Below are 25,971 nucleotides of genomic sequence, written 5' to 3'. Positions count from 1 at the left end.
AAAAAAGGAGAAGTTAGCTGTGTTGGTGATGCATGGACAGAAGTTATGATGACTGACTGCAGATCACTGGTGGTAAGGATTTGCAATGGGATGCCCTCAGTATCTTTATTAGATATATTACTGGGAACTAGGCTATGTTTTATAGCACTTGTATCCCGCTCCTCCTCACTAAACATAGCTGGACTCTTGTCAGCCGTAAGCAAATAACCAGCGGACTCCAACTGGTTATCTGCAAATTCTGGCAAATTCCCAGAACTGGTGTCATCTTCTGTAACAAAACTCTGGAAAAGCCTTGACCTAGAAGGCTTGGTGACAGGAGAGGGGAACTCAGTCAGCCATACGCTGTGGACGCTTTCATTGCTAGCTGCAACAGTCAAGTTGTTGAGATGAAAAGGCAGTGCTGGTGGTGTGCCTAAGGTTTTTGTCAGTAATGCAATCTTTCCAGCACCAGTTGTTTGTGACTCTAGAGAGTGAGGGAAAGCACCTGTATCATTAACAGAAAGCACATGTAAATGAAGAGGTGCTTCATACTGTGCACTGCTATTAATGTCTCCATTAGTATAGAAATTAGCAATGTTTTCAGCTGTGCTTCCATGCTTTTTTTGCAGGGGGTCTGGCACTGTCAGAGTGGTAGCAAGGGATGAATGCTGAACAGGAGATGTTTTCAGTGCAAACGCATCTGCATCAAATTTTGGAAAACTATTCATCTTTGTTCCAGCCAAGTGTGAATCTGAAATGTTCTGACTAGAGTTTGCATATGTATGGTTTGCTGAAGGGGTGGTGAGAAGTGGTTGCTTATTTGTATTAATTTTCTTTTGCAGACTTAAAATTACTGAGTGTGGTGCGTGGTACTCGGTTTCCAATGGAAAAGTACTTGGAAGGACTTCTCTTATTGATGTTTTGACTGAAGCTTTTACTGAAGGAATAGTAATGCCAGCTGAAGGCAGCAGCTTTGTATCAGTCCACGCAGAAGCCAAAGTTCCAACTTCAGGAGAGTTGACAGGGTCTAAATTGCTTTCAGAGTCTGCATCCAAATTCCCAGAAAAGCTGGAGCTGTGCCTGTCCATCACTGTTGTCACAGAAATGAGTGGTGGCAGCAGACCCCACACTAGAGGCATGACAGAAGCGAGTGGCTTCCTATCAACTGAATACAAAGTCTGATCAGAGGTTAAATGATTTAAAGCTCTTGGAGATGAATATTCTGCATGTGGTGTCACAACAGTGGATATCCTCCTCTTGCTGTTTCCGTTTGCAGTTACATCTGGACTTTCTGCACCTCCAGGTGAAAGATGTGCAGTCACAAAGATACCAGTAGCAGATGTATTTGTGGTAGCAGTTTCAGGTTTTAAAAGGCCTCTATTGGAAGCAACTGAGGGAACTGCAGCTAGATCAGGACTAGGTGTGGCAGTTTCCAAAACAGTGGATAGTATCTTTGATCCTCTGGGGACGTTATTGATTTGGATATCTGGAGAAACTTTGGAAAGCTGAGCTTTGTAAGGCAAAACACTACTAGCATTAAAGTTCATAGATGTGTTTGCTGTCACACCTCTTCTGAAAGGCAGTTTTGTTGATTTTGCCACAGGAAAGGTATCAGAGGTTGGGAGAGTTTGTGCAGAAGCAGTTGGCAACTGAGTGTGGTTCACATGATTAGGTCCATCAGCCAGGTCTTCTGCAAAAGCCTGATTCAGAGCCCCCACCAAGTGCTGAGAGAAAAGAGTCAAAGGGATTTGCAAAATATCCTCATTAGCTGCTGCTGCACTGGGACTGTTTGTGTGTCCTATCCTAGTAAAGGTGTCATTTGTCTCTGTTAGGAAGGGAGACCTTGTGCTTGTGGAAAAGGGGTGTTTTGCATTTCTAGACAGAAAACCTGTTTCACTCCTAAATGCTTGTTCTGGCAGCACTGCATTGTGAGTGTGCTTTGCATCTGGAATAAGTGATCTCAGCAGTGAAAGGGAAGCTGTGCTCTCTGTTGAGCTGGAGACCTCAGCCAGGCTCTCAGAAGAAGATGACATGAAAGGCACACTGGTACAACTTGTAGTGCAATTAGTCACTGCTGTGGAAGACTGAGGATGACTCATTTCAGGTATTAGATGTGGAGTATCCACAGAATGGAAGTCTGATGTAGGAACCTCTGCTTTATCCTGAAAAACTGGTGATGACAGAAGAGTGTTATCACTGTTTCTGTCAGGCAGCATTACCTTAAATGGCTGGCTGGTTGGTTTTACTCCAGTAGAAGACACATTGTACATACTCTCATTAGGAAACCATGACTGGCTTCTGGAATTTACTGACAGAGAAGACTGAGATGTTTTTGACATAGAAATACCAGAGTACAGAGACAAAACTGGAGACCTTTTCCCTGTGAAATGCACTGTTGTCAGTCCAAAGAAATGGACAGGAGTGGTACCCGTGAACAACTCAGGACCCTTTCTGTGGTTCACTGCACTGGGATGTACTACAGTGACCATGTTTAGAGGGCTAGATCTGCTTTCACTAACCTGTGAGCTGGCTGAATCTGTGAAGAAACCTTCAGGATCTGCAGACAAAGTGACTTTGATGGGCAGTACAGCTGGTTTAGAAAAGTTAATGGTATGTGGTGACTGAATTACCAATGAAGAGAATGATGGTGATGGAACAGCAGCAAGCATGTCTGATCCTGATGTGCTTTCCTTTGAAATGGAAGGTGTTTCTAATGGTATTAGCTGGAATGGCACAACTGTACTCAGATGTGTCACTGATGGTGCAGTGGACAATGTGGCAAACATACCAAGTAGAGGCAAACCTGATACAGCAGCTGTTTCATCTGCATCTTGAGATGATGACCTTAGAGGGGACTCAGCTGAAACTTCAGCGGGCTCCTGGAACGCACTGTTTCCACTGCCTTGATAAAGAGTGGGCAACAGATGAGTTTCATCCAAAGCTCTGGTACGTGTGCCAGTCAGCGTTGTTTTAATCATTTGAAGCAAGTTTGCATTCTCCAAAGTTTGTCCCATAGAAATGTCAGCTATTGAGGAAGTCTTAGCTTCTGAGGAAGGCTGTGTCGGTGAGAGGATAGATCTCCAGTTAGGAAAAGATCCTGCAGATGGAGCAACATTGATAGGCTGTTGCCAGATACCTGTAAAGTAACAAATAAAATGAGTGCATTCTCTCCCAAAAGGATAAGGAGTTGTCTCATCTTGACAAATCACAACACAAAATGTGTTGCTTTGTTCAGTAAAATTAGTTAACATTTTTGGGTTTTATTCAAAGGGGATAAAAATCCAGAGAATCCTGAAAGAACCCCAAAACCAGTAAAAGGTACAATGTGGTAGATTATAAAGTCCTCAAGTAATTTCAGCTGACAGAAGAAAAGTTTCCTACACCATACTATTTCAAAACATACTTTTAACTAGGATGGTTCAATGTACTAAAAGACATCTTCTGAAGCTTAGGACAATTCTTGAGGTTATTATCAGTCACCCTGGTCAAAATATTATGTAAGAAGATGGGTCTAGGAGCAGCATAGAAAGGGAATAGATTCTGACAACCAAGCTTCACTGACTTGGCATGCAGTCTGACATGGGAATAGAGTCAGCATTGGCTTAGTTCCTGTAGGATGCATCTGGAGGTGCTCATCTTGCCAGTTCTAATAATGCATGCAATTATAGACACAAAAGGAAGAAAATAAAACAGGGGTGAACATGAGGGAAGGAGGGCAAGATCCAAGACAAATTAGGAAATTAAACTTCTTTTTGATATGTGCAGATGTGCAACACACCATTTCAAACACCAGTTTATTCTACATTCAACACCATGGTGTTTCCAGGCTTTGTTTTCCTCAAATGATTACAGTTATTCTAAAATTGTAGCATGGGAACTCTCACTTTCTTACTAATTTAAAGATTAAGATTCACCAAGAGTAAAATTTAAGGTTTTTTTCCCCTCCAACAAGATAATAGATTGAAACTCAGTACTGGCACTTGCGACCACGCCAAGCTGTGTCCCCTTGCATAGCTAAATAGAGGCACAATACAGAGCTAATCCCTGCCCTCCAGCTGCAGCACATCTGGATCAGGCAGAGGATGCCTCCAGTGTAATGGCATGAAAAAGTTAGCAGGGGCAGACCCTGAGATACGTGTTTATACAAGGGGCTGGGCATTATTTCCAGCCACCAATGAACCCAAGGGTCAACAGAGCAAATGACACAAAAGGCAAGCTGCCCACATCAACAAGAACCAGCAGCAGAACACCAGACAGTGCAATAAAGGAAAGTGGGTCATGCTGCACCTATTTAAAGCAAAGTTTCTTTTGATATTCTTGTGCTACACCGCCCATCATCCATACATACAGGCCAAAGTAGATGTTTAGAGTAGCTCCTTCAGGCTCCTGTGTGCATTCAACAGGAGTATGTTGGAATTATGTTCAGCACAGCATTGTCACACACACACAAAACACAAAGAACCAACCAAAAACCAACAAATACAAGCAGACTACAGATTTCCCCTTTTATCCCTGTATTTAAAGGCTTTCTTAAGTCATGATGAAGAATGGCCATTATTATCTTTCCTCCACTTAAATGGAAGTATGAATATAGAATCCAAAAGCAGGTTTTTTTTAAGGGGAGCAGCCAGCTCTAGGATGGATAACAGAACAGAGCTCTGCCTTCCTAGCAACCAAAAAAAGTCCCCAGGCCTTTCACCTAATGCAAACTAACTTGCACACCAACATTTTAGAGAAAAGGTAGACACACTCAGGGCAATCTAGAGCAAGGGGAGATAAACAGGCTAATGGAAAGCGCAATCAGCCTTTATGAAACTGCACCTGAAGATCAGCAAGCCGGACAGGAGACTACAGAGTTCCCCAGGGATCCTCATCCCCACCAGGAGAGGTCTGCAGCAGACTTACGTATTTGCAGCACAGCTGCTGCTATGTCATTGGGGGATGAAATGGCTGGTGAGGCCCAATTTCTGATACTCTACATGCTCTACCGTATGTTGGGAAGCACACTGTGATTTAGACTGTGCTTTGATTGCTTTTTCTTCCCTGTTACAGTGAGGTGGCTTTTTAGCAGAAGAAGAAAGAAGGAAAGAAGACCTGTATCGTGCTCAACTAGAATAGATTTTGTCGTGAAGAAATATCCAGCGGCGAGATGGGTGAGGGAAAGACTCGCAGCAATCAATATGATTGATAAGCAAGCTTCAACTTTACTGTTCAAAAGCACGGCTTATAAAGCATCTCAGCTAAATATGCACAAATATCATTATTCTATTGGCTATTAGTCCAGGGTTACATTATAATATCCAGCCTCCTTGCGGTTAGGTCTACGTGCGACTTCACAAGCTCCTTTCTCAGTAGTCCTTTGTTTCACATATACTTTGTTTCACATACTGTTATCTTGCAAGCAGCTGCAAGCACAGCCACAAGGCTATGGTGGCCTTGCTGCATCAGCACACTAGCTCACTGTGAGCAGTAAACAACAAGATGGAGTCCGGCCTACACACTTTGTTCAAGCAGCTGTTCCATAAAACCATGTCCCTGCAATTCAAGCCATTCCTCAACAGGATTGAAACATGTGCTTGAAATTAAGAACTAAAAGATGCGCTTTGCAAAATCAGGCCTTAAGCAACTTGCAGTTTAAATTTCTGTGAGGCTATCTCAGCTGATGAAGTCAAAATTCCTTGATCTGCTAAACTTCCAGCTGTCTTGTTTTACCTCTGAACTGAAAGTTCATACTGAAAAGTGAGCACAAAGTCTTCCCATGGGACTTCTAGGACTTGAGTTTGATAAGTACTAAAGGGGAGTTAACAAGTCAGTGTTTTCCTGCTTTCTAGAACAGCAAAATCTATCTACATCAATCCATACACAGTCTGCACTACTCCTCACATCTTTCTTCACACTTTGGTTTTATGAGTAGTGAGACAATATAAACCTGAAATAGCACTGAACTGATGGATGCAGCATGCAAAAGGCAAAGCTATCTTCTCAATACATGGAGTTTAAACCAAAGTACATATACTTCACTTGAGAATTGGTAGAGAGAGATCAACAGCTACAGATCTGTTCCAAATACTGCGCAAACCACAAGTGTTTCATGGAAAAAGGGCAGACATGGGAAAATTCCTCCTCTATGTATATCAACAGCTGAAAACACTGTGAAAGAAGATGACAAATTCAAATCAACATGGAAGTTGTAATGAGAACTCCACCCAGCATACATTCTGCACTAAGTCATAGGAATGTTTGTGCACCTTCCCCTCTCTCACAGAGAGATTCCCTTTGGGTACCAAGGAAAATACACCAGCATCAAAGCTTTCCATCAAGAACAACCTTTTAGCTATGAAATGAAAAATACAAGGCTGTAATGAAAAAGTAATACTCTCTCACTTTCATGTCCTGCCTTCATTGCTTAGCCAGCTCAGATGTAAGCTGCTGGGTTTCAGGAGAGCAGAGCAGGGCTTGCAAATGCTTCACGGCTGTCACCAGTATTGCTTCAAGAGCCGACAGACTGGTGTGACTTGTACTGAGTGCCAGCCTTGCCTGGGGGTGAAACGTGTCTGCTTCCCACACAGGCAGCGCTGCTGGGATGCTCTAATTGTGTCCAGCAAGCAGGGATGGAACTGAAGAGCAGTGTAAGAGACAATAGATTAGCCAGGCTCCTGTTGTGGAGGAAGCAACTCTGCCTCTTGCAGTTCCAGCTGCATCATCTGCATGTTGTATTTACAGAGCAGATGTTGAGCTGGATCATTAGGAAATGCAGGAAAGAAGAGCATGGCAGAGGAGGAATTTATGGCCATGCAGGGCAGCAGGAAAATTACATGTCATCATATGGAAACCAGAAAATGCAATGCAGTGGTCTTGTCCATGCTCCTGCTGTGTGTACCTGTTGCCATTTCTGCTTGAGTTTATCAGATAATTCAGTCACAGAACTGAAGAGAATTAAGCACATGTATTTATTTTCATTTATATTGCTTACTCAGCAACACTTAGGATGAATGATGTTGTGAGCCTGACAGCCTGCTTTAACACACTGCTTATCTATTTATTTGCAAACACACATTTATACAAACTTTTCTAAAGGAACAGTGTTTATTCAGGGAAGTTTATACAGCCACTGTTGGCATCAGCATAAATGATTTAATGAACCATGTAGCAAAAAAAATTCAAGGTCATCTGGGAATGTGCAATACTAAAGCTGCCAGTTCTTATGATTTTACCTTGTCTCTTACAATATTTGAGGTTGTTGGTTTTTTGGTGTTTTTTCCTCTGGGGGAAAAACAAAACAAAACAAACCCAAACAAAAAGAACCATCCCTTAAGTGAAACAGACTGTATTAGCATTTCAGCTTTTATTCTTTACATAAAAACTGAATTCCTGTGGTTGTGGGATAAAAGAAAACAAAACCATTTTAAAAATCACATGATTTTAAAGCAAATTACCTTTTTGGAGGCCTAATTATTTTTTTCTGGGGGGTGGGGAGAGGGCAGGGGCAAGCTGATCTGCTTAGACTCTTTGGGAGCTAAACACAGCAAATATGAACTCAGTTTTTCCACTAGCAGTTACAAGCCCACAAATAGTACAGCTTTCTTGTATGCAATAAAAATGTAGTTTCTTAACTACAAGCTACTCTTTTAATAAAGCTTTCAGACTTTAAGCTCACCCTGCAAAAATCAAATGCAGGGGGAGGCTGAAGAGGATCCCTACTAAAAGCAATGTAGATTATTACACAAAGGAAAAAAATATATAAAAACATCATTTCCAGAACTTTATAAAAGAAACAACATGCTTTGAAAAGGTTGAACTGTGCACCAAATTACATAATATGATATATTTTGACATGCTGGTTGGGTAATTGTGAATGTTCCCTTGAGCCAAAAAGCTTTCTGCTCACCAAACCAAGCACATCTTCAAGGTAATCTTTTTTGCACATAACATTTCAGGCTGCAACCTCCAAGCAGAGAAGACCCTCTGGACTATGCTGTGCCAGCACTAGCACAGCAACTCACTTAAGATACCACTGTGGCAACAGCTTCCACCACCCCATTTGAAACTCCACTCCCCCATCAGAGGGGAGACACCTCTATTGGAGTGTCAGCAAGGGCTGAGCAACCTAAACACCACTATATGTAGGTGCATGTTCCTTCGGTACAGCTGGTGCTAGAGCCTCCAGCAGAGTAATGGTAACAAGCAGGTTGCTGGCACAAGCATCATTAGTCACTACTACTGCTAATTTAGCACATGGGGGTTACTCCACTGAGTGCCACTTGTTTTACAGACCAGCAAGCCTGGGAGAAGAGAGTGCTTGGATTGCTTCATGTTGTAGACCAAAACAGTTTCAGAGAAGAAAATTAAATCCAGGAATTGGTGATTATCACAGCATCAGCTCTACCTGATATGTATAAACACTAGAGGCATCATCTGTGGAAGGGTACTTTATACGGCTGTAGCTAAGCAGTGTGCAACCCAAATACCTTACACTGTCCAGACTTCTTAATTTCAACCTTTTTCATCCATTTCAGAGCTTTGCAGTTATAGTTAGTAGATGCAACATACATGCAAGTCCCAAGGCCAGGGGAGGACAAGCTCTCTGTGCTTTCCAGTGACTATTTCAGGCCAAGACCTGAAGGGCAGACACAAAGGCCATGCCCTGGAGCACCCCTTTGCTCATCCCAAGGGGATGTGGAGGTAGAGCCTCTTTGGAGTCTACCCCACCAAGATAACCAGAAGTTAATCCTCTCAATGGAGAGACAGAGTCTCAGGTGCCATGTATGCAGGATCAATACAAGAAGTTTCCACGAAGTCTTTTGCTACTCTCAAGCTCTTTCCATTGCCTGTGGCCTCTGACTGTACCAAAGGATAAAAGGATGAAGACCAGGAAAGAAATGTCATGCACAGAAGCATCCTGCTTTCTGTCTGCACAGCATTCAGTACTGCCCCTCTGAAAACATCTTTAAAGTCTGATAGTCATTGCTCTTAAGAAAAATATTTAATTTTTTAAAAAAATCTACAAATCAATCAGATACTGAATCGATATCTGATTGATTTTTAGATTGGAAAAATTCCTGGTCACACTGAAGGGAGTGTTTGAAAAGACCACTCAATATTTGAAGTAGAATAAATCATACAGCTTTTATCTAAAATGCAACACAAAAAAAAAACAACTCCAAATTCTATCCTCTCCAAATTTTGCACCAAATAACAAAGGTTTATCCATCTTAGTATACAATGTGATTTCTGAATCAAAAAAAGTAAAATCTGTTACTTGTCCCCAGAATGCACAAAGGTTAAATCAGTGAATGTTTAAGATCCACTTCCATGAATGAACTAACAGACAAATATTGAGTCAAAACGTGGCACATCTTTCTTGGAGGATCCTCTTAATGTCAGTGAATGAGACTACAAACACCAGCTTTTGCTGAAAAGGAGTCCACATACAATGGATTTTTTTTTTCTTATATTAGAAAAACTATATCCCTGAGCAGGCTTGACAGCACTGAAGGCAGGGAATAGCACAGACTGCTGCTTTCTAGGCCTTTGGTGTTTTGTTGTTGGGTTCTGCCCCCTCCTTCCACTTAAACACACAAAAGCTAAGAAGAAAGCTCTATACTAATCATCTTCATTTGCTCTTTCTTAGGTACTAGAATATCACAATTTATAATTTTAAAGGAAATCCCTTTAAAAAATAAAATCTGAGTTTCAGTTTTTAATCCAACATTCCCCTTTGATCCCTGCTTTTCACGAATGGATGAACATCTCTCAAGTGGAGGGAAATCACTTTCCTATGAAGGAAACTTTCCTTTTCCAGGGAGGTGTCAAAGACCTTCCTGAGGTCAAGTCAGGACAAAGGAGCAGCAGCTTTCCAAACAACAAATCAGCCTGCAACTTTGCTATGACTTGCAGTCATAGGACACTCAACATGGAGTACATTACACATTACAATTAAAAATTAGATCTTACTAAACTGTGCATATCAGCTAGGTAATGAATTCTTAAGCTCCTTGTCTGCTCTGCAGTAGATGAGGACTTGGCACAGGCTAGAAACTATCATGCAAATGTTTAAAATTTATTTCCATTTTCTATTACTTCCACTGTGCTTTGCACAGCTCATTGGCCTTTATTTGCAGGATCTCTTCTTTGCTGCATAAAAGCGGCAATCGCTCAAGTTTATAGCGATACGTTGGCTCATTTCACTTGCTTACCTCCTGCAAACCACTGCAGGTACTTGTCTGACAGGACACCACCACTACCAGTAATTAAAAATTTTTTAAAAATCAGCCATCCCCAGTGACAGAGCACAAGAGGCTAAAAGCACAAAGCAGGAGTCCAGTCCCTGTTGGTGAAAAGGTTGAAAACTGCCTAGTCAAATCTAACTTTTCAGTCATTAATTAAAATCCCAAAGCAATGTTTTACAAATGCAAATCTATGACATCCTCTCCTGAATCTGAAAAATACACAGAAACATTGGCAGACTGTGGAGTTCCCAAGAATGCTGGAGAAATACCTCAGCTCCCAGCCCAGCTCCAGGCTCCCCATGAGCACATTCAGACCATCACCAGGACACAGGTGCCTGCATCTGCTCCTCACTTATTTCCCTGAAAAACTGATGGGCAACTCTTCATCATTCAGGAAAAGCCTCATCCCTCAGATGGCAAGCTCTGTCCCATGCAGGCTGTACTCCTGCACTTCTCTTCATGTGTTTTATATTTTAGACTTGCTCACTATTTAATTTACAGGAATCAACATACAAGTACAGTCATCAAACACAGCAAACCCAAAGCTCACAAAGACCCAAACACAAGGACAGGGCAGGTAGATGCACTTGCAGGCTGTAGCTCTGCTCTTGCATTGGTTGCCTAAACGTGAAAAATGTCACTACTGATCAGTGATGTGGCATTTAAAAGTTGATTCTTTTCCCTAAGATAAAGTTATTGACGTTTTCTGCCAAGTAATTAGACAACAACAATTTCTCTCTGAAATGACAGGAGTACTAAAAACATAACAACAATAATAATGCCCCCAAAAAAGTAGGATCACTGCTACAGGCACAATCATATTTTAGTAATAGCTGAAGTCACTTTTCATTGTCACACCAGTAAATATTTAATGGTTACCAAAGGGAACAGCTGGTTTCTCAAAACCAAGATGCACTGCCTGGTACAAAGGGTGTTACTAGAAAGAAAAGAGGATATTTCCAGATGGTATCTGACCAGCACTGCACAAGTTGGTAGATCTCCTAATTCAAATCTCTGAAGTACTACAGAAAGGTTTGGGGCTCATGATAGAAAACCATTAAAACACTCCCTCTGAAAAGTTTAAAACAAGTCACATAAGACATATTTTTCTTCCATAGCAGTCTGGTTTGCTTGGCTGTCTTCTGCTGTGCTTTAGTTCATGGGTCTCATGTGTTCCCTCATTGCACATGACAGAACTGTAAAAATGGCTCTGGTAGGAAAACTACTGAAATTGTTTCCCCCTTAGATCCCCAGTTGAAAGTCTTCCTTCCAATTTGTAATGTAACTTAGAACTAAACCACAAAAAAAAGCCTGGCTCTGTGACCCACTTTGGGTACTGCTACAACGCTTCTTGTCACTTGATTGCTGTTCTTTCATAAGATTTTGTTCTCTCAAAATTTCTGGAAGCTATTTCCAAAAACAGTCTAACCAAACCAGACTCTAATTTCTTTCCAACCACTCAGTTAATCTTCGGAGACATGCATGGTCACTTTTAAGAAAAAGAGAAAGACTATGCCCTGATATTCAGACAAGCTTTTCCTTTGTCTGAATATGCAAACACTTGGCATTTCTGCAAGTATAACTGAATAGGTGGATTTTAAAGCTCTCAGGCTAATCAGGGTTTTAGGAGCATTACTACTACACTGTCAAACACATGCACTATACAGCATTTAAGGTTTTCTATTAATCTGCTCTCTGCTGGTATTGCTGTTGAAATGAGATCATTCCAGTGAGATGGGGATATCTGGGGGAAACTAATCAACACAGAGTATTTTAAAAAAAAATGAAAGCAAGGTATATGAAAATGCATGAAGGAAGAAGGTGCTAAAACTGTCAGGATGTGCAGTCATTCATTACTCTTATTATCAATTAAGAGTTGCTGAGATATCAAACTACCAGTGTTGAGATCAGAGTGCCTCACGCTGCAAAAAAGAAATCCTGACCATCCAAGGCTTTGCTCCAGGTAAGATGAGAAGCATAAGGTGAACGTTTCTTCCCACAACCATTCTGACAGGTGATTGATTGCACAGATCAGGGCAGCACTTACACAAATTCTTTCAGTCAGATTTATGCCACTTCCAGGGACTTTTTCAATACCCATTTTTCCTCACTGTCAAGCTTTACTGGCCTGGATGCCATGAAAATGGGGACCTGTGTACACAAACACAGCCACAGAGGTAACATGTCATACATATCAGAAGTAATTTTCATTCAAAGATAACTGCTCTTCTTTCATCAATCAGGACATTGCAGTAAACTGATGACTTCATGGATGAACCACCATTAAGCAGAACTAAAGCTGTGCATACAGTAAAGAGTTAAAGTGTGACTGCTGAACATATGGGGGGGGGGAAGTAAATCAGAAGAGGCTCACAGGCTCACACTTGCACAAGTGTGTATATTTTTTTTATGATATCCATTTGGCTCAGGTGTGTTTCCCTTGTGATTTTTAAAATTCTCTCCACAAATGGCACTGCTTTGCCACCTTCTCTTCTGTCTGTTCTCCCCTGTAAGCCCCCAAAGCTACATTAGCACAGGCTGTGAGACCCACCCTGCTCACCATAGCTCTCAAAACTACACCTATTGCAGCTGTGTCTGCTTTCCTGCCCCTTTGAGCCATGAGTAGGAGACTGGATGACCTGCAGAGCAAAGGCAAGCCAGCATAGAGAGTTAATGCGGAATTAGAGCTTCTTGGGCAAAAGTTTGTCAAGCAGGAAGTGTTTTTGCACAACACCAAATGGGCTACCTTGAAACAGCAAAGGAAAGTAGCTGTAGGGGGGAAATATTAAAAAAAAATTAAAAATCATCACCAGGAGACATTCTGGATTCACAATTATTTATGGCCAATGCCAGTTCAGATCCAAGCATCAGCAACAGATCCCCAGTGATGACCCAAAATGTTCATTTGCATCTGTGTAACACGAGCATGCCAAAGCAGTCCCTCAACCTGCTGGCAACTCCTTCGGCCCCAGGAGAGGGACACAAGAGACCTTGGTGTCTCAGCTACAAGGCAGGTGCTATTTTGAATTACCTTACACCGAAAGCATATGCTTCATTTGCAGGAGTGAGCAGAACTGAGATTGTACATTCTGGTCACAGCCAACAGGTTTGTCTTGTTGACTTGCTCATTAATTTCTTTTTCATGGTTTTACTAAAACTGATTAGAATCTTAAATAAAGACTAATAATTCATGTCATTCTTCACTGGCTACTGCTTTTTCATTATCAGGTGATACCTCAAATAGTACAAGGGATGTATCCAGAATTCCAATTGAAAAACTAAACTATAACAATTTTCTGCACACATCAAAAACCTGTCACCTCAGAAACTGTAATTTCAAAGTAACAAACAGACTTCAGCCACATTCCCTTTCTGCAAACCACCAGACACCAGGTTTCTCCTCCAAAAGCTTCTTTTATTGCAGCGATTATTTAAAATTCAGCCTAGACATATATTAAAAGGTTAACAGCAACAAAAATAAATTTTGACAACAGAACATGGTATATTGCATTGACTTACTAGCATCAATCACAGGATCTCAGTTTGCAGCTATCACAGTAAGGCTGCATTGCTATGAAAAATTGATCGTTGGCAGAGCGAAATTTAGCTTGAAGCTAAAAAATTAACAGTACGCATTTATCCCCACGCTAAAGAAACAATGCTGCACCACAGCACTGGATTGAAAAGGGAACCTAAACTATAGGGTGAGCCAGGGTATGTTTAAGCTCCGGCTCCCTGCGCGTGACTAGTTGTATTCTGTCATGAAAGCACAATTTTCCTATCACCCAACTAAGGCTTTGCACAGCAGGAGAGGGCAGAAAAAAGACCAGGAGCTTATCCAACCTGCCAATTCAATTCGTTTATGAAGACTATTTCAATCAAAATATGGCCTTTCTTGCTACTCCACTTGGGGTTTTTTAATTATATAAATACATTCCAACCTGTTGTAAACATAGTAAAGCTAATCCCTCGTGCCCTGAACCTACTGCTGTCACTTGCATTTTTATAAAGCAAGCAAAAGCTCATTTAAACTCAAGTCACTTAATACCCTTTCATCACAGGAGAGGACAAAGTGCTAGCATTTTATCTTGACTCCTGTTTTAAAGCCCATTCTTTCTACAGCAGTTCTATAAATCAGCTTTAATGCAAACAAGAATAAACACTTATCTTCTGATCTGACAGCACTGTGAACTTGCTTTGCACAGCTGCAAACAGCTGCAAGAGCAGCAGGGCAGGGATGCATCAGACCCACTGCAACTGTACGTGCTTCAGCAATTCACTGCATCTCAAACCCACTGAGCAAGGGGCAGGAGGTGCCCTTGAAAATGTGGGTATTGTGTAAAACCCAAGAAATAATAATGTTTACATTTTGATTGATTGATTGATTGATTGATTGATTTTAGCCACAAGGCTAATGAGACACAGGAGATCTAGATGAGAAATCTGAGCTCACTCAGCAGTACAAGCAGTCAGGCCAGATGTAAAAGACATGGAAAGCAGTACATGGATCCAACTACAGGCAAGTTATACATTCTGAATTCCACCAAGAAATATAGTTATTTTTATCTATTTCTGAAGTTCCTGGCTGTAGCTTTTTTTTCCCCTGTAAGCTACTTTTTAATTGCCTTCACTCTCCAGGCATCACCATCCATCATGTAGATCCAAACACATTAAGAATCAGTAACAAAGTGTAATATATCTATATATGCAAGTAATCTAGGCAGAAGAAAAACAGCCCCAATTTAAAATGTTACACTCAGCAGATCACCATACAGTATCTAGAAAAGGTATTGAGTAGATTACAGACAGCAGATTCAAACAGGAGACTGCTTCCCTGCTCACGAAATCTAATTTACCAAGAACAACATAATGGATGCAGTGTAATTACTGTAACTGTCAACATCAAAGTCTTTGAAATCTCTTGGCACTATCATATGTAAAAAGAAATCTTCAGAAACTATTTAATTGTAAATGCACATTAGTCATGCTGTCACACTGTGCCTAGCATCACACAATGTGCCTAGAGGTATGCATTTTGGATACTCAAGAAATTCCATAGCAAGCTAAGTGAAAAAAACATTTGGGAGGTAACAAACACCATCCAGTGAGTCCCCCCCAGTGTGGCGAAGGGCTCTATGATTAAAAATAAATTAGCATGTGCAGTCTTCTGTGAGAGTTCAGGCATTCTGCACTGCAATGCCTCAAGTGCTGAACTGACTTGCAGCCAAACTATGCTTGCTGTGGGAATTTATAGGAACGCTCACCAGCGATTTAACTGCAACTTCCCTCAGACCAAAACTAGTCCTTCTTGGCCTGCAGTTTCTTCAAGTGTGGTCCCTCTGCTGGGATGCAGACTAAATTCCAGACCCAGTACCAAAACCAGAGCAACCTGATTTCCTGAGCTGCATAGCCCTAGCAGTGGCCTGAGGGTGCTCATCACTTGACAGACAAGCCGTTTCTACAAAGACTGTGGAGCTGGTGTCCCCAGAGTACGATGCTAAATACATGCCTTTCAGCTATTTGGCCTAAAGCATATCTGTTGCTGAACACAGCAATTAATCTCTAAGAAAATAAAGATATAAATGGAGGAGGAGAGAATGAAGACTATTTCACTCCTATGAGATTTCTTCTCACCATCCCTCTACAATGAGGTCACTAAACAGTAATTTAAAATTTTGCACATGTACACAGCATTAAAGATTTATATGGTAGCTTGGTCTCCAGCTTCAGAAATACATGAAAACATTAACGCAATATGAAGGATTCTCAGAGATTTATCATAGTGCTAGGGGCCTTGAAAGTGGTATTTTGGTTTCTTCCCCCTCTCACCAGCCTCACAATGCCCAGATGAAGAGCTGCAATCCCAGTTACTATCAAGAGGGCTTCAGCTTCTCATCCCTCTTGTAGTTCAGAGGGAGACAGCAACCAAACTCACAAGGAAAATGCCACCATGCCATGATTTAAGGCCAGGCAAGAAATATTGAAATGCACTGTGGAAGAGAGTTGCAATGATGCAGCACCCAGCAGCAAAAACAGGGGATGGAGCACCCACCACCCAAAGGCTGAATGTTAGGAAGAAGTTCTTCATAGAAAGAGTGATTGGCCATTGGCATGGGCTGCCCAGGGAGGTGGTAGAGTCACCATCACTGGAGGTGTTTAGGAAGAGACTGGATGGGGCACTTGGTGCCATGGTTTAGTTGATTAGATAGAGCTGGATGATAGGTTGGACATAATAATATCAAAGGTCTTTTCCAACCCGGTTTATTCTCTTTTCTTTTCTTTTCTTTTCTTTTCTTTTCTTTTCTTTTCTTTTCTTTTCTTTTCTTTTCTTTTCTTTTCTTTTCTTTTCTTTTCTTTTCTTTTCTTTTCTTTTCTTATTTTTTTTTTCCTATTCTATTCTATTCTATTCAAGGGCAAAGTATCTGGGGGATTTCTGGCAGCATAAAACAGGCATGAAACTATAGGAAGCTTTGCTAATTGTTTTGGGCTACTGCAACTGGCTGAAGTCAATCGTGGTGTTTTGAAACATGGCTTACTGATTTGGAAAGTGCAGCAAGAGCAGTTATGTGCACATAAATCATATAGTCTTCAAAAGAGAGGCTTAGTTTGCAAGCTAGTCATTAGATGAAGTGCCTGAAAATAATTTTATAAACACCTAATAAGGACATGGCATTTACAAGCTGTCAGGCACACAACAATCAACATGTTCATGCAGAGCACAGATATTTGTCCTCTGTGATTTCTCCTTTCAAAAATAATAAATTAAAAATATTTTTTCAATAACATTTATACATTGTGCTGTTCTTTTCAAAATTTAACAATTTTTCTCACCCTAAACAAAAAAGGTCCTGAGTACATCCCTCCTTTGAGTAGATAACTGAGCATTTTTATGTAAGGCAAAATCTAATACTGAAGTGATACTGGTTTGTGAAAATAAATATACTTGATTTGCAAGCATATGTTGGACTAAAATTGTGCTGGATTTAAAATGAGGCCAGAAAAATCCAGGGTGTGATTCCAAACCAGCTGAGGATAATGGAGAATAATTTTATTCTATTTTATTTGGAATTTGAAACAGCAAGTTTTAATTATTTAATCTATTTAAACCATTTGTTTGAAAAAAAAAAATAATCACAAGAAAAGATTTCCAGAAATAAGCATTTTAAATTTTCATTTTAAAATAAAACTTTCTTTTTTTCTTTTTAGGCAAGCTTAGAGAATAAGTAATCTGAATATAAATAACATGAAGATTTAGTTAAACATGTTTTTGCATGTCAATCTGAAACACTTGTGAGAGAGTTGATTGACTCAAAATGGAGATGTTATGGGAGTTCATCTGAAGCAAAATGCCTTTTTTTCTGTCCTGGTTTGGCCAGAGTGAAAACAAGAGGGCCCATTACTCTTCTAAAGCACTTGGATTAGATAGTTTGCTTACTCACAAAATGCCATATATTCTCATTAGGTAAAGACAAAATAATCCATCTCCTAGTGGAGAACCACATTTTGCTGTAAATAGTGTTTACTGAAAGGTTGAATGTTGCACTGTTATTGCTGTAGGCTCTTATCTGTAGCCTCAGGAATATGGAAGTGAAGTATGAGCAGTGGAACAAAAGGCCATACACACCTGTCATACCTGCAGCAAGAGTGTCAAAACATCCTAGATTAAAAGCACTTGGCATTTGTAACCAGAGCCTTGTTCTGCCCTTGGCTCAGACCTCAGCATCTTCCCTATGCTCCAGGACCCGCACAGAAAGATCTCCTGAAGACTTCTCACTTTTGCTCTCAGCTGAGAGGAGTCATGGATGCTCTGAGAGCTTGGCCATTAAAGCACTCTCTGTCCTACAACACCTTACAGAGTAGTTGTCCTTAAATGTTTGCAATTGGTGTCTCAAGTCAGGCCATAGACCCAACAATCAGAAGAAACCAGACCATGTCCAACATAAACTTATACTGCAGTGCCAGATGCAAAACCCAGCAGTGAATTTGAAACAGTGGTAAGAAAGAGTATCAGATACTGTCAACAGGACAAGCTACACAGATAAGAGATCATTAGGTTAACTCCCTATTAAATGTGAAAGTGAGCATTATCTTAACACACAAACACACAAAGACACACACCCCCACCAAGTTGCATCAGTCCAAGTTTAACAAAGGCACTGCTAACCAGAGACACCCAAAAACATGATATATGTATTGCTATGTAACTACCACATAGCACAGTGCAGCAAGCACAGCTTTGGGACCATCCACTTCAAGTCCTCCAGCCTGCCAGCATTCTCTGATGCCCATGGCCAAGCTCTCTCTAGCAGCTGACCTCCAGCCTCTGGGTTAGCAAACATCCTCTCCTACCCCTCCCTTGGAGAAGGTTCTCACTACGCTTGACTGTGCCCATTAACTGCAACACAAACAAGCCCAACCTTTGACCCTCTCACAGTAACAGCTTCTAGCAAACAATGTGGAAATCAGCTAATGGTTATAAATTGAGATTAAAGGCAGCTTGTTGACACCGAAATAGACTCACGGAAGGGAAATACATATTTCTATATATAATCTCTCTGACTCGGATGCTCATTTTGGATACAAATCTATTAAGAAACCATTAACTATCAAAACTGATGTGTTTGTACACTGGAAATAAAAACAGACCATTCACAGAAAAAGGCTAGGGTGAGAGAAAACAAATATTTTCTTCTGACAAATGGAATAAAGTTGCTGCATTTCTACTGAAACCAAGAACAAACGTTCCTGCACACAGAGGGGCAAGATTTTACAAAGTATTCACCCAGAACTAATGAGTGGCTGCTCATTAAAATATCATGGCATTAAAAGATAGGGCATAAAAATACATATTTTCATAAACTCTTGAAATGACAGCAGATGAAGAATTGTCCCTCAGGATTTCACTCAAGAGAAGAAGAGTTACAAGTAGAAGACTGATAGAACAGGCTTTCTTCTAAAATGGCCAAGTCCATACAAGATTGTATCATCCCTGCTCTTTAGTTTGAATTTGATGATCACCCCGAATTCCAAAATGGATTAAGCAGCTGTGGCCAAGCTTACCATGCAACAGGAGAAGCAGAGGGACAATTGCCCTGCTTCACCCTTCCTGCACGAATTTAACAAAGTAATTATTTTACCTAGAACCACAAGGAGGAACAAAACAGTATCTGCTTTACATTACAAGGGGAAAGTGCTTTTGCATGCCCAGCTGTCTGAAACATTCTCATGAAAGACCCAGAGGAGAGCAGACGGTCCTGTTCACACACCCTCTAGCCATCAGCTCTGTAAATTCTGCCTGGGGTTTAACAGAGTTTATCCAGATTTTCTGTGGTACACTCTCGTCTTTCTGCTCTCCAGCACAAATCTTGATTAACTTTAAAACCAATACTGTGCCATGAGTGAAGTCATGGCCAGCTGATTTGCATGACTTTGGAGAGAGATGGTTTGGTATTCTTTTCCCCTGGCTCTAGCTAAGTAACCCAGCCTCCACACAGCATCTGCTTCACACTGCAATGACCATTTTTCTCCTGCTAGTTCATGCTGCAAAGCAAATTTCTCCTCTAGGACAGATACTTCCCCAGCCTGAAATGCTACATATGTTCCCAAAGTACCAGCAGAAGCCCTTTAGGAAGCTGCCACGCTGGCCAAAATCTATGGGTCATACACCTCACAGCAGGCATAGATCACCCTGGAGCCTGAAGTGAAAAAAAGGGAAGGAAAATCAAGCCACGTGAATAAAACCAATACTTACTTTTATTTCAGATCTGGTCTATACAAGCTGCTGTCTCGAATCCAACAGAAAATTCATCCTTTACTAAACCCACATCATTTCTTTCAGGGATAGAAGCAGAGAGTGTGGCACAAGGTAAGACCACGGAGATCAGAGCATCACTGCTTCTACAGAACATCCCACAGCAGAGTCCTACAGAATGCATGCACCAAAATGACAGGAAAAGGAACTTCGAGAGGCAGGCACTCAATCTTGGGCTGATGCAAGATGGAGAAAATTTACACCTCAAGCCTCCAAAGCACTTAGGTGGTCAAATACATTCATATTTATCATCTCCCTGCTTACCCACTGAAAGCTACGTGTTGTTTTTCTTGTGTAAGAGCCAAGTGATACAATACATGCTTGTTAAATTTGCTTCTAAATGAAAGTACAACTTTTTTTGTAACTTACTTCAACAGAATATATAATGCACTCATTTCTTCCATGTATCACTATGAATCCACAGACAATTGCAGATTGATAGGTCCTGAGAATACCATCTCAAATGCCTCAAAAAAAAGGTACCTAGCAACTGACAATTTTTTTTTAGACTATTAAAATATTGTTCTTTCTTTTCAGTTTACCAGGCATAATGCATGCCAATTCATTAGGCAGAAGTAGGCTTGTTTTCCCATTATCATTAATGGTTCCCCATGATTTCTCAGCAAATTAGAAGTAATTTTAAAATTATCTGCCACTGGTACTGGGAAAACAACACAAGAAAGTAGCAAATACTGCTTTTCTAGAGAGAAGTCATTTCATTTTGGACACACTGACTGACTGTTGTGCGCATGCAAAGCACAAATACATCTTGATGATAGTTTACATTTTTGGTTTTCTTAAAGCCTGAAGAAACTTAAGGACAGAGTAATCCACACAAGTCTGAGGTGAAGTGGTTATACAAATCTGAACTGTCAGCATCACAAGCACGTTCCCTCCGCCTTTTGCTTCTAGTGTCAGTTCATCACTGCAACTCCGTGGTGGGGCACATTTATTTTGTTGCAGTGCTAGGTGGAGTTTTTGACTCTGCTACCAGTTCAAACAAACAATGGCCAAATTGAATCTTTTATGTGCTTAGACCAAAGACCCAGGGATGCTCAAATGTCATCAAAGTGTAGTACTACCACCCACATTTCAGGCAGACAAACTTGAAGCTCAGATATGGTAGTAAACACACCTTGGTGCAGAGATGGTACATTTAATGCTTGACTGACAAATATACAAAAACATTTGTTATTCTTTTAAATATTAATTATTTACCTTTTTAATTAGTAGTCATATCAAGATATAAAATCTTTAGAAATGCTGATCTGACTTGCAGGACAATCATGCATTCTCTTTTACTCCCTGACTGAAATCACACAGATCATATCTCTTCCCCCTCAGCTAGAGAAGAGAGGATTAAAACTCATAAAATCTCTATGATGGTAACACCCAGGAGTTTATCCTAATTCTTTTGCCTTCAAAAGAGCCACAAAAGACATGGATGCCACCATCTCTTTGCATGCACTCCAGCCTGCTCCTCCAGCTTGACTCTCAGAAGCCTGGAGAAATCAGAGCTTTGTCCTTAAGTAGCTGTATCCCGTTGGAAGGAGAAGGGAAGGATCACAAAGGGCTTTCTGAGCAGGACAAAGAAACTGAAGCTTTGTGGGGCTGAAAGGTAGTAGCTGCCCTTCTCGACCAGGGAGGTCCTCACTCCCAAAGCCACCACTACCCTCTGCACAGCAGCTGTGCTGAATGCCAAAAAAAAAAAAAGAAAAGGCCCGTGGTACCAAAGTGCACATGGGGATTGGTTTTGTTTATCGTAGATGGAGAAAGGACACAGCATAAGGAATAAATGCTAAACACAAGGAGCATGCCTGAAATGTGACCCACACCCACTGCTGACCTCCTGCCCAAACTTTTAAATACCCTCCCTCCCCTCACGATATCTGTCATACTCCCATTACTTCTTTTCAGACAGCTCTTTCTACAGGGCACCGTATCAAACGTGAAAATAGCTGTGCTGTATCAGCCATGCTACACTGTCACCTTACAGACGCTGCAAGGTCACAGCACAGCAAATACATTTGCTGTGCTGGAGCCAGAGTTTAATGCAGCTCAACATGAGCTTCAGAATGGGATGATTTAAAGATTATTTTATTTTAAAGACAAAACTGGTTTCACTCACTCAGTCCCTCTAAGCCTCACACTGACACACAGGCACAAGGCTCCACAAGGTGCACCAGCCACAGCAACACCTGGACCAAGTTCCCCACAGCAACAGTGGGGACAAGCCCCACCACATCCCCAGCCTCTTCCAGGCTTGCAGCCCAATGCTGGATTTGGGTGTGATTTTTAGAGCTGGCTCCAGCCTTCTCTTCATCTTTCTGCAATTATGTGTCAATGAAGAGCTCAGTGTTTCCCTGTTTACCATTCATCCTTCATTCTAGTCTGTAGGCTCCTCCTAATCATAGTGTCCTGATGTATGTTTAGATCTGACATCCTTTTTCTGCCATCTTCTCCATTCCTTCTGTATCCAGACATCCCCACTCACTTCTGTGCAGTCTCACCATTCCCACCAAGCCTCGCTGCAGCAGAGTACCATGTAAAAGGTGTTGTCCATGTTTTATGATTTTAACTGTGACATCCATTAAACAGCATTCCATAACATTTTTGCTTCAGGTCACTGAATACTTTTTCTACCATAAATCCTAAAAAAGCAAGGAGATGCCAAACAAGTGGAAGCTTTCTAGTAAATGTTTTTACCTACAGCAGTGATTTCTGTATCATCATAAAGAACTCCTTTTTAGCCCTTAAGTGACATGAAAACACACATTATGCAATATTCCATCTTTACTAATGGTATGACATACTTTAATAATTACCCTGTCAGCAAGATCAGCATGAATGAGGACTGACAGCATAACTCAAGTGAACAACCTGTTGGAGAAGGATGAAGTGATAATAGCCTTAGAAATGGGATTGCCAATTAGGTCAAAACAAAATGGACTGCAGATTTTCCTCAATTATCACTCATTTAATGGCCTGCTAGAATTACAGGCCATACAAAGGCAGGTTTATTGTGAAAAGATGCTGCCTTGGAGAATGGCCTGAGAATATTCCTGGACATTATAACCAGCTATTTTGAGGAGGCTGCCATCCTGTCTCCTAAGGCTCTACAGCTCAGACAACTTACTAAGACCATTCTCCTCACTGAAAGAAAAAAAAAATCTTTATTTTGTCTGGTAGCTTCAAAATGATTATATAATAAGAAAACAGATACTTTGATTAAAGTAAAATTAATGGCAATATAAAGTAAAATTGTTAGTACGTAAGATTAGCTTCTCTCAGAGATACATCTGATGCTACCTAACAATGATTTTTGTTTATTGGAAGCCTGAGGAGAGCAGACCAACCATCCTGTGGCAAAACAATTCTCCCAGCTGTAGTGCACAGAAGATTACAAAGCAATATATTTAGTTTAGGTGTTCCAAAAATAAGTTTTTCAAATAGATATGATTAAACCATCCTGTGATCTTCATACAGACCCAAACACTGTATAGTGCCATTTAAGGTAGGCAAAAAATGGAGTGACACTTCACTATCCTAATAGAAATGATTCCATAATCAGTACCTAAGTGTTAATTTACTTTTTACACATCCTGTAATGGCATTTCACAAAGAAAATTGAGAAATGGTGAACTCAGGAATTATGCTCTATGCAAAATGAAGCAGAGGTCATTTTAATAAAGCATTCATCTATATGCAATAAAAAGCTGATCATTTCATACCCTAAAATATAAACTACCATTACAAAATCCTGTTATTTAATGATGCATTACCTGCCTTATTTTATAAAGACACCTGCCTCAGGGAAGCTGAGAAACAGGTGGTAGGGTAACATCTCAAGGGTCTCACAACAAGTTAGAGAACACATACAACATCAAAGTCGGAAGACTTCACTCAAAGTCCTGGATTTGAGAACACCATGTTCTCCCTTTCTATTATTTTTACTGACATAACATAAAGATTTTGCACAACTGTGCTGAATATCATATTTAATCAAACACTAAAACATGATACTATAAATGTTACTCGAACTGGAAAGTCAAGTACTCCAAAATTAGAAACTGTTCCTCCACAACAGCCTTTGATTGCACACAGACATGCCACTGTTTCCTCCCAATCCTTGCCTTATTCAGCAGAGGAACTGGATAGCAACCAGGAATTAAGATGTTTGTTCACTGTCTTTTTAATATCCTCTTGATACCATTTATTTCCCATACTTGCTATGTACACCATTTATTGTTTCATGTTTATCACTGAGGATGCTGTCCTTAACAAAAGTCCATTCCCCAAATAAAAAATTAAAGATGAGATTCACTTTTCTGATGAAGATCTTGTGGAAGCAAGACAATCTTTTCCCATTCATCTCTGTCAGAGGTTTATATATGGGATGTGCACCAAACTATATGCAGAATATGTACAAACACTAAACCTTAGTAAGATAAAACACACGGACTGTTGCCTCAACTCAATCACAATTTATCCAGATCTGCATAGACAGTAAAGCTCCATCAAAGACTACCACACTGGATCAGTGCATTACAAAGCATCAAAGTCCCAATGCAAATAATCCTAGGATCTGCATTTAAAAACCAAACAAACACACAAAACCAAAAAAAAACCCCAGTCTTAAAACTGTCAGTGTGGAAAGCAATGTACTCTACAGACATTTCCAGTGGAGTTGGTGCTAGGTGGGAAGGTGTAATCATTTCTGGTGAATGAGGAAAAATCAGCTATTGATTGCATGGGGTTAAAAAAGTTGAATCAAGTCATTAAAAGCCCAGTAGGATTTGTATTTTCCTTTCTTCCTGTTGAATGTAACAACTATCCCATTTAGCAGAAATATCCATGGTTAAGAGATTATTTTCCTGCAGAAGAAAATCAGACAAACTGCACATTTTGAACAAATGCTTTTCATTTACAGAAGGGGTTTTGATGTGCCTCCAATTATCTGTATTTCTGGCTTGACCCTGGTTTCTGAGAGATCGGTGCTTTTCCAGAGCTGGATGACTTGATATGTATGCTGCTTTTTTGCTTGCTTTTTTTTTTTTTTTTGTACCATTCAGCATTAAATCAGGAGAAATGACTGTTATTCTTCTCTTCAAAAGACTCTATAATGAAAGCAGTACTTTTGCTTAAGTTATACTCCAAAGTGTTTATTAAGTAGTTTGCCTATAATGCAAGCCAATAGCATATTTGTTTCCTTCGCATTAAATGTAGAGTTACCTCTGATTCACACACTGAAACCAAGAGAGTCAGGAGCAGGGTCAAAGCTTCACTGAAATACCTATTAATCACTTACACTAGGTCAAACTGGTCAGATTTTTACCTAAATCAGGGTCAATTCACTGATGTAACAGTCACATCATGCCAAGGAAAGATCTGTCCACTTTAATATTGTTCATAATCACTTAAGCATGTACATATTCTTCATGGAAACAAGGGCATAAAGTTTTCTTGCTATTATTTACCACATAAATGCTTTTGTTATTTGTGATCATCTTGCTTGGAAGGCATTATTTTAAGAAAGAACTTGTGATTTCTCTTAGGGATAAATTTAAATGCTTAGAAAAACAATAGCAATTCCATTGGAGTAAACCCTGACTGTAGAACTCAAGTGGCACCAGCAGCATCCCCAGGGTGTTATGCTCCCTTTCCACTCTCAGAACAGAACAGGAGAGTTTCCACCAAAAGCCAGCCAGCAGAAGCTGTGCCCAGCCAAAGGACCTTTCATGAGCCAGAGCAAGGGAAACACGGGTAGGACAGGCAGGCCAGAAGGAGATGGGCAGTATGTGGATGGCGTGTGCCAGAGGAAGTGTGAGAAAAGAACTGATTTGCTGGGATCACAAAAGTGAAAATTATGCATCCACACATTTTAGACAACTTGTTTCCAAGTGCAAGTGGAAATGCTGCCTCGTTTATGCATTGTGACAGCAGAGCCCTAAA

The 25,971-nt window shown here is 40.5% G+C and overlaps 1 protein-coding gene across 1 annotated transcript in view; it reads right to left on the bottom strand.

Moving 5' to 3' along the window:
* The window catches only part of KIAA1549L (KIAA1549 like), a 109,658-nt gene that overhangs the window by 58,264 nt on the left and 25,423 nt on the right, over window positions 1-25,971 (bottom strand). Inside the window, exon 2 of the mRNA XM_054171872.1 lies at window positions 2,768-3,115. Coding sequence (XP_054027847.1) covers window positions 2,768-3,115 — 348 coding nt within the window. The remainder of the gene's footprint in view (window positions 1-2,767; window positions 3,116-25,971) is intronic.

The sequence above is a fragment of the Dryobates pubescens genome, chromosome 22 (genome assembly GCF_014839835.1).
Source record: "Dryobates pubescens isolate bDryPub1 chromosome 22, bDryPub1.pri, whole genome shotgun sequence".
NCBI lineage: Eukaryota > Metazoa > Chordata > Aves > Piciformes > Picidae > Dryobates > Dryobates pubescens.
This window is presented reverse-complemented; position numbering and strand designations above follow the sequence as displayed.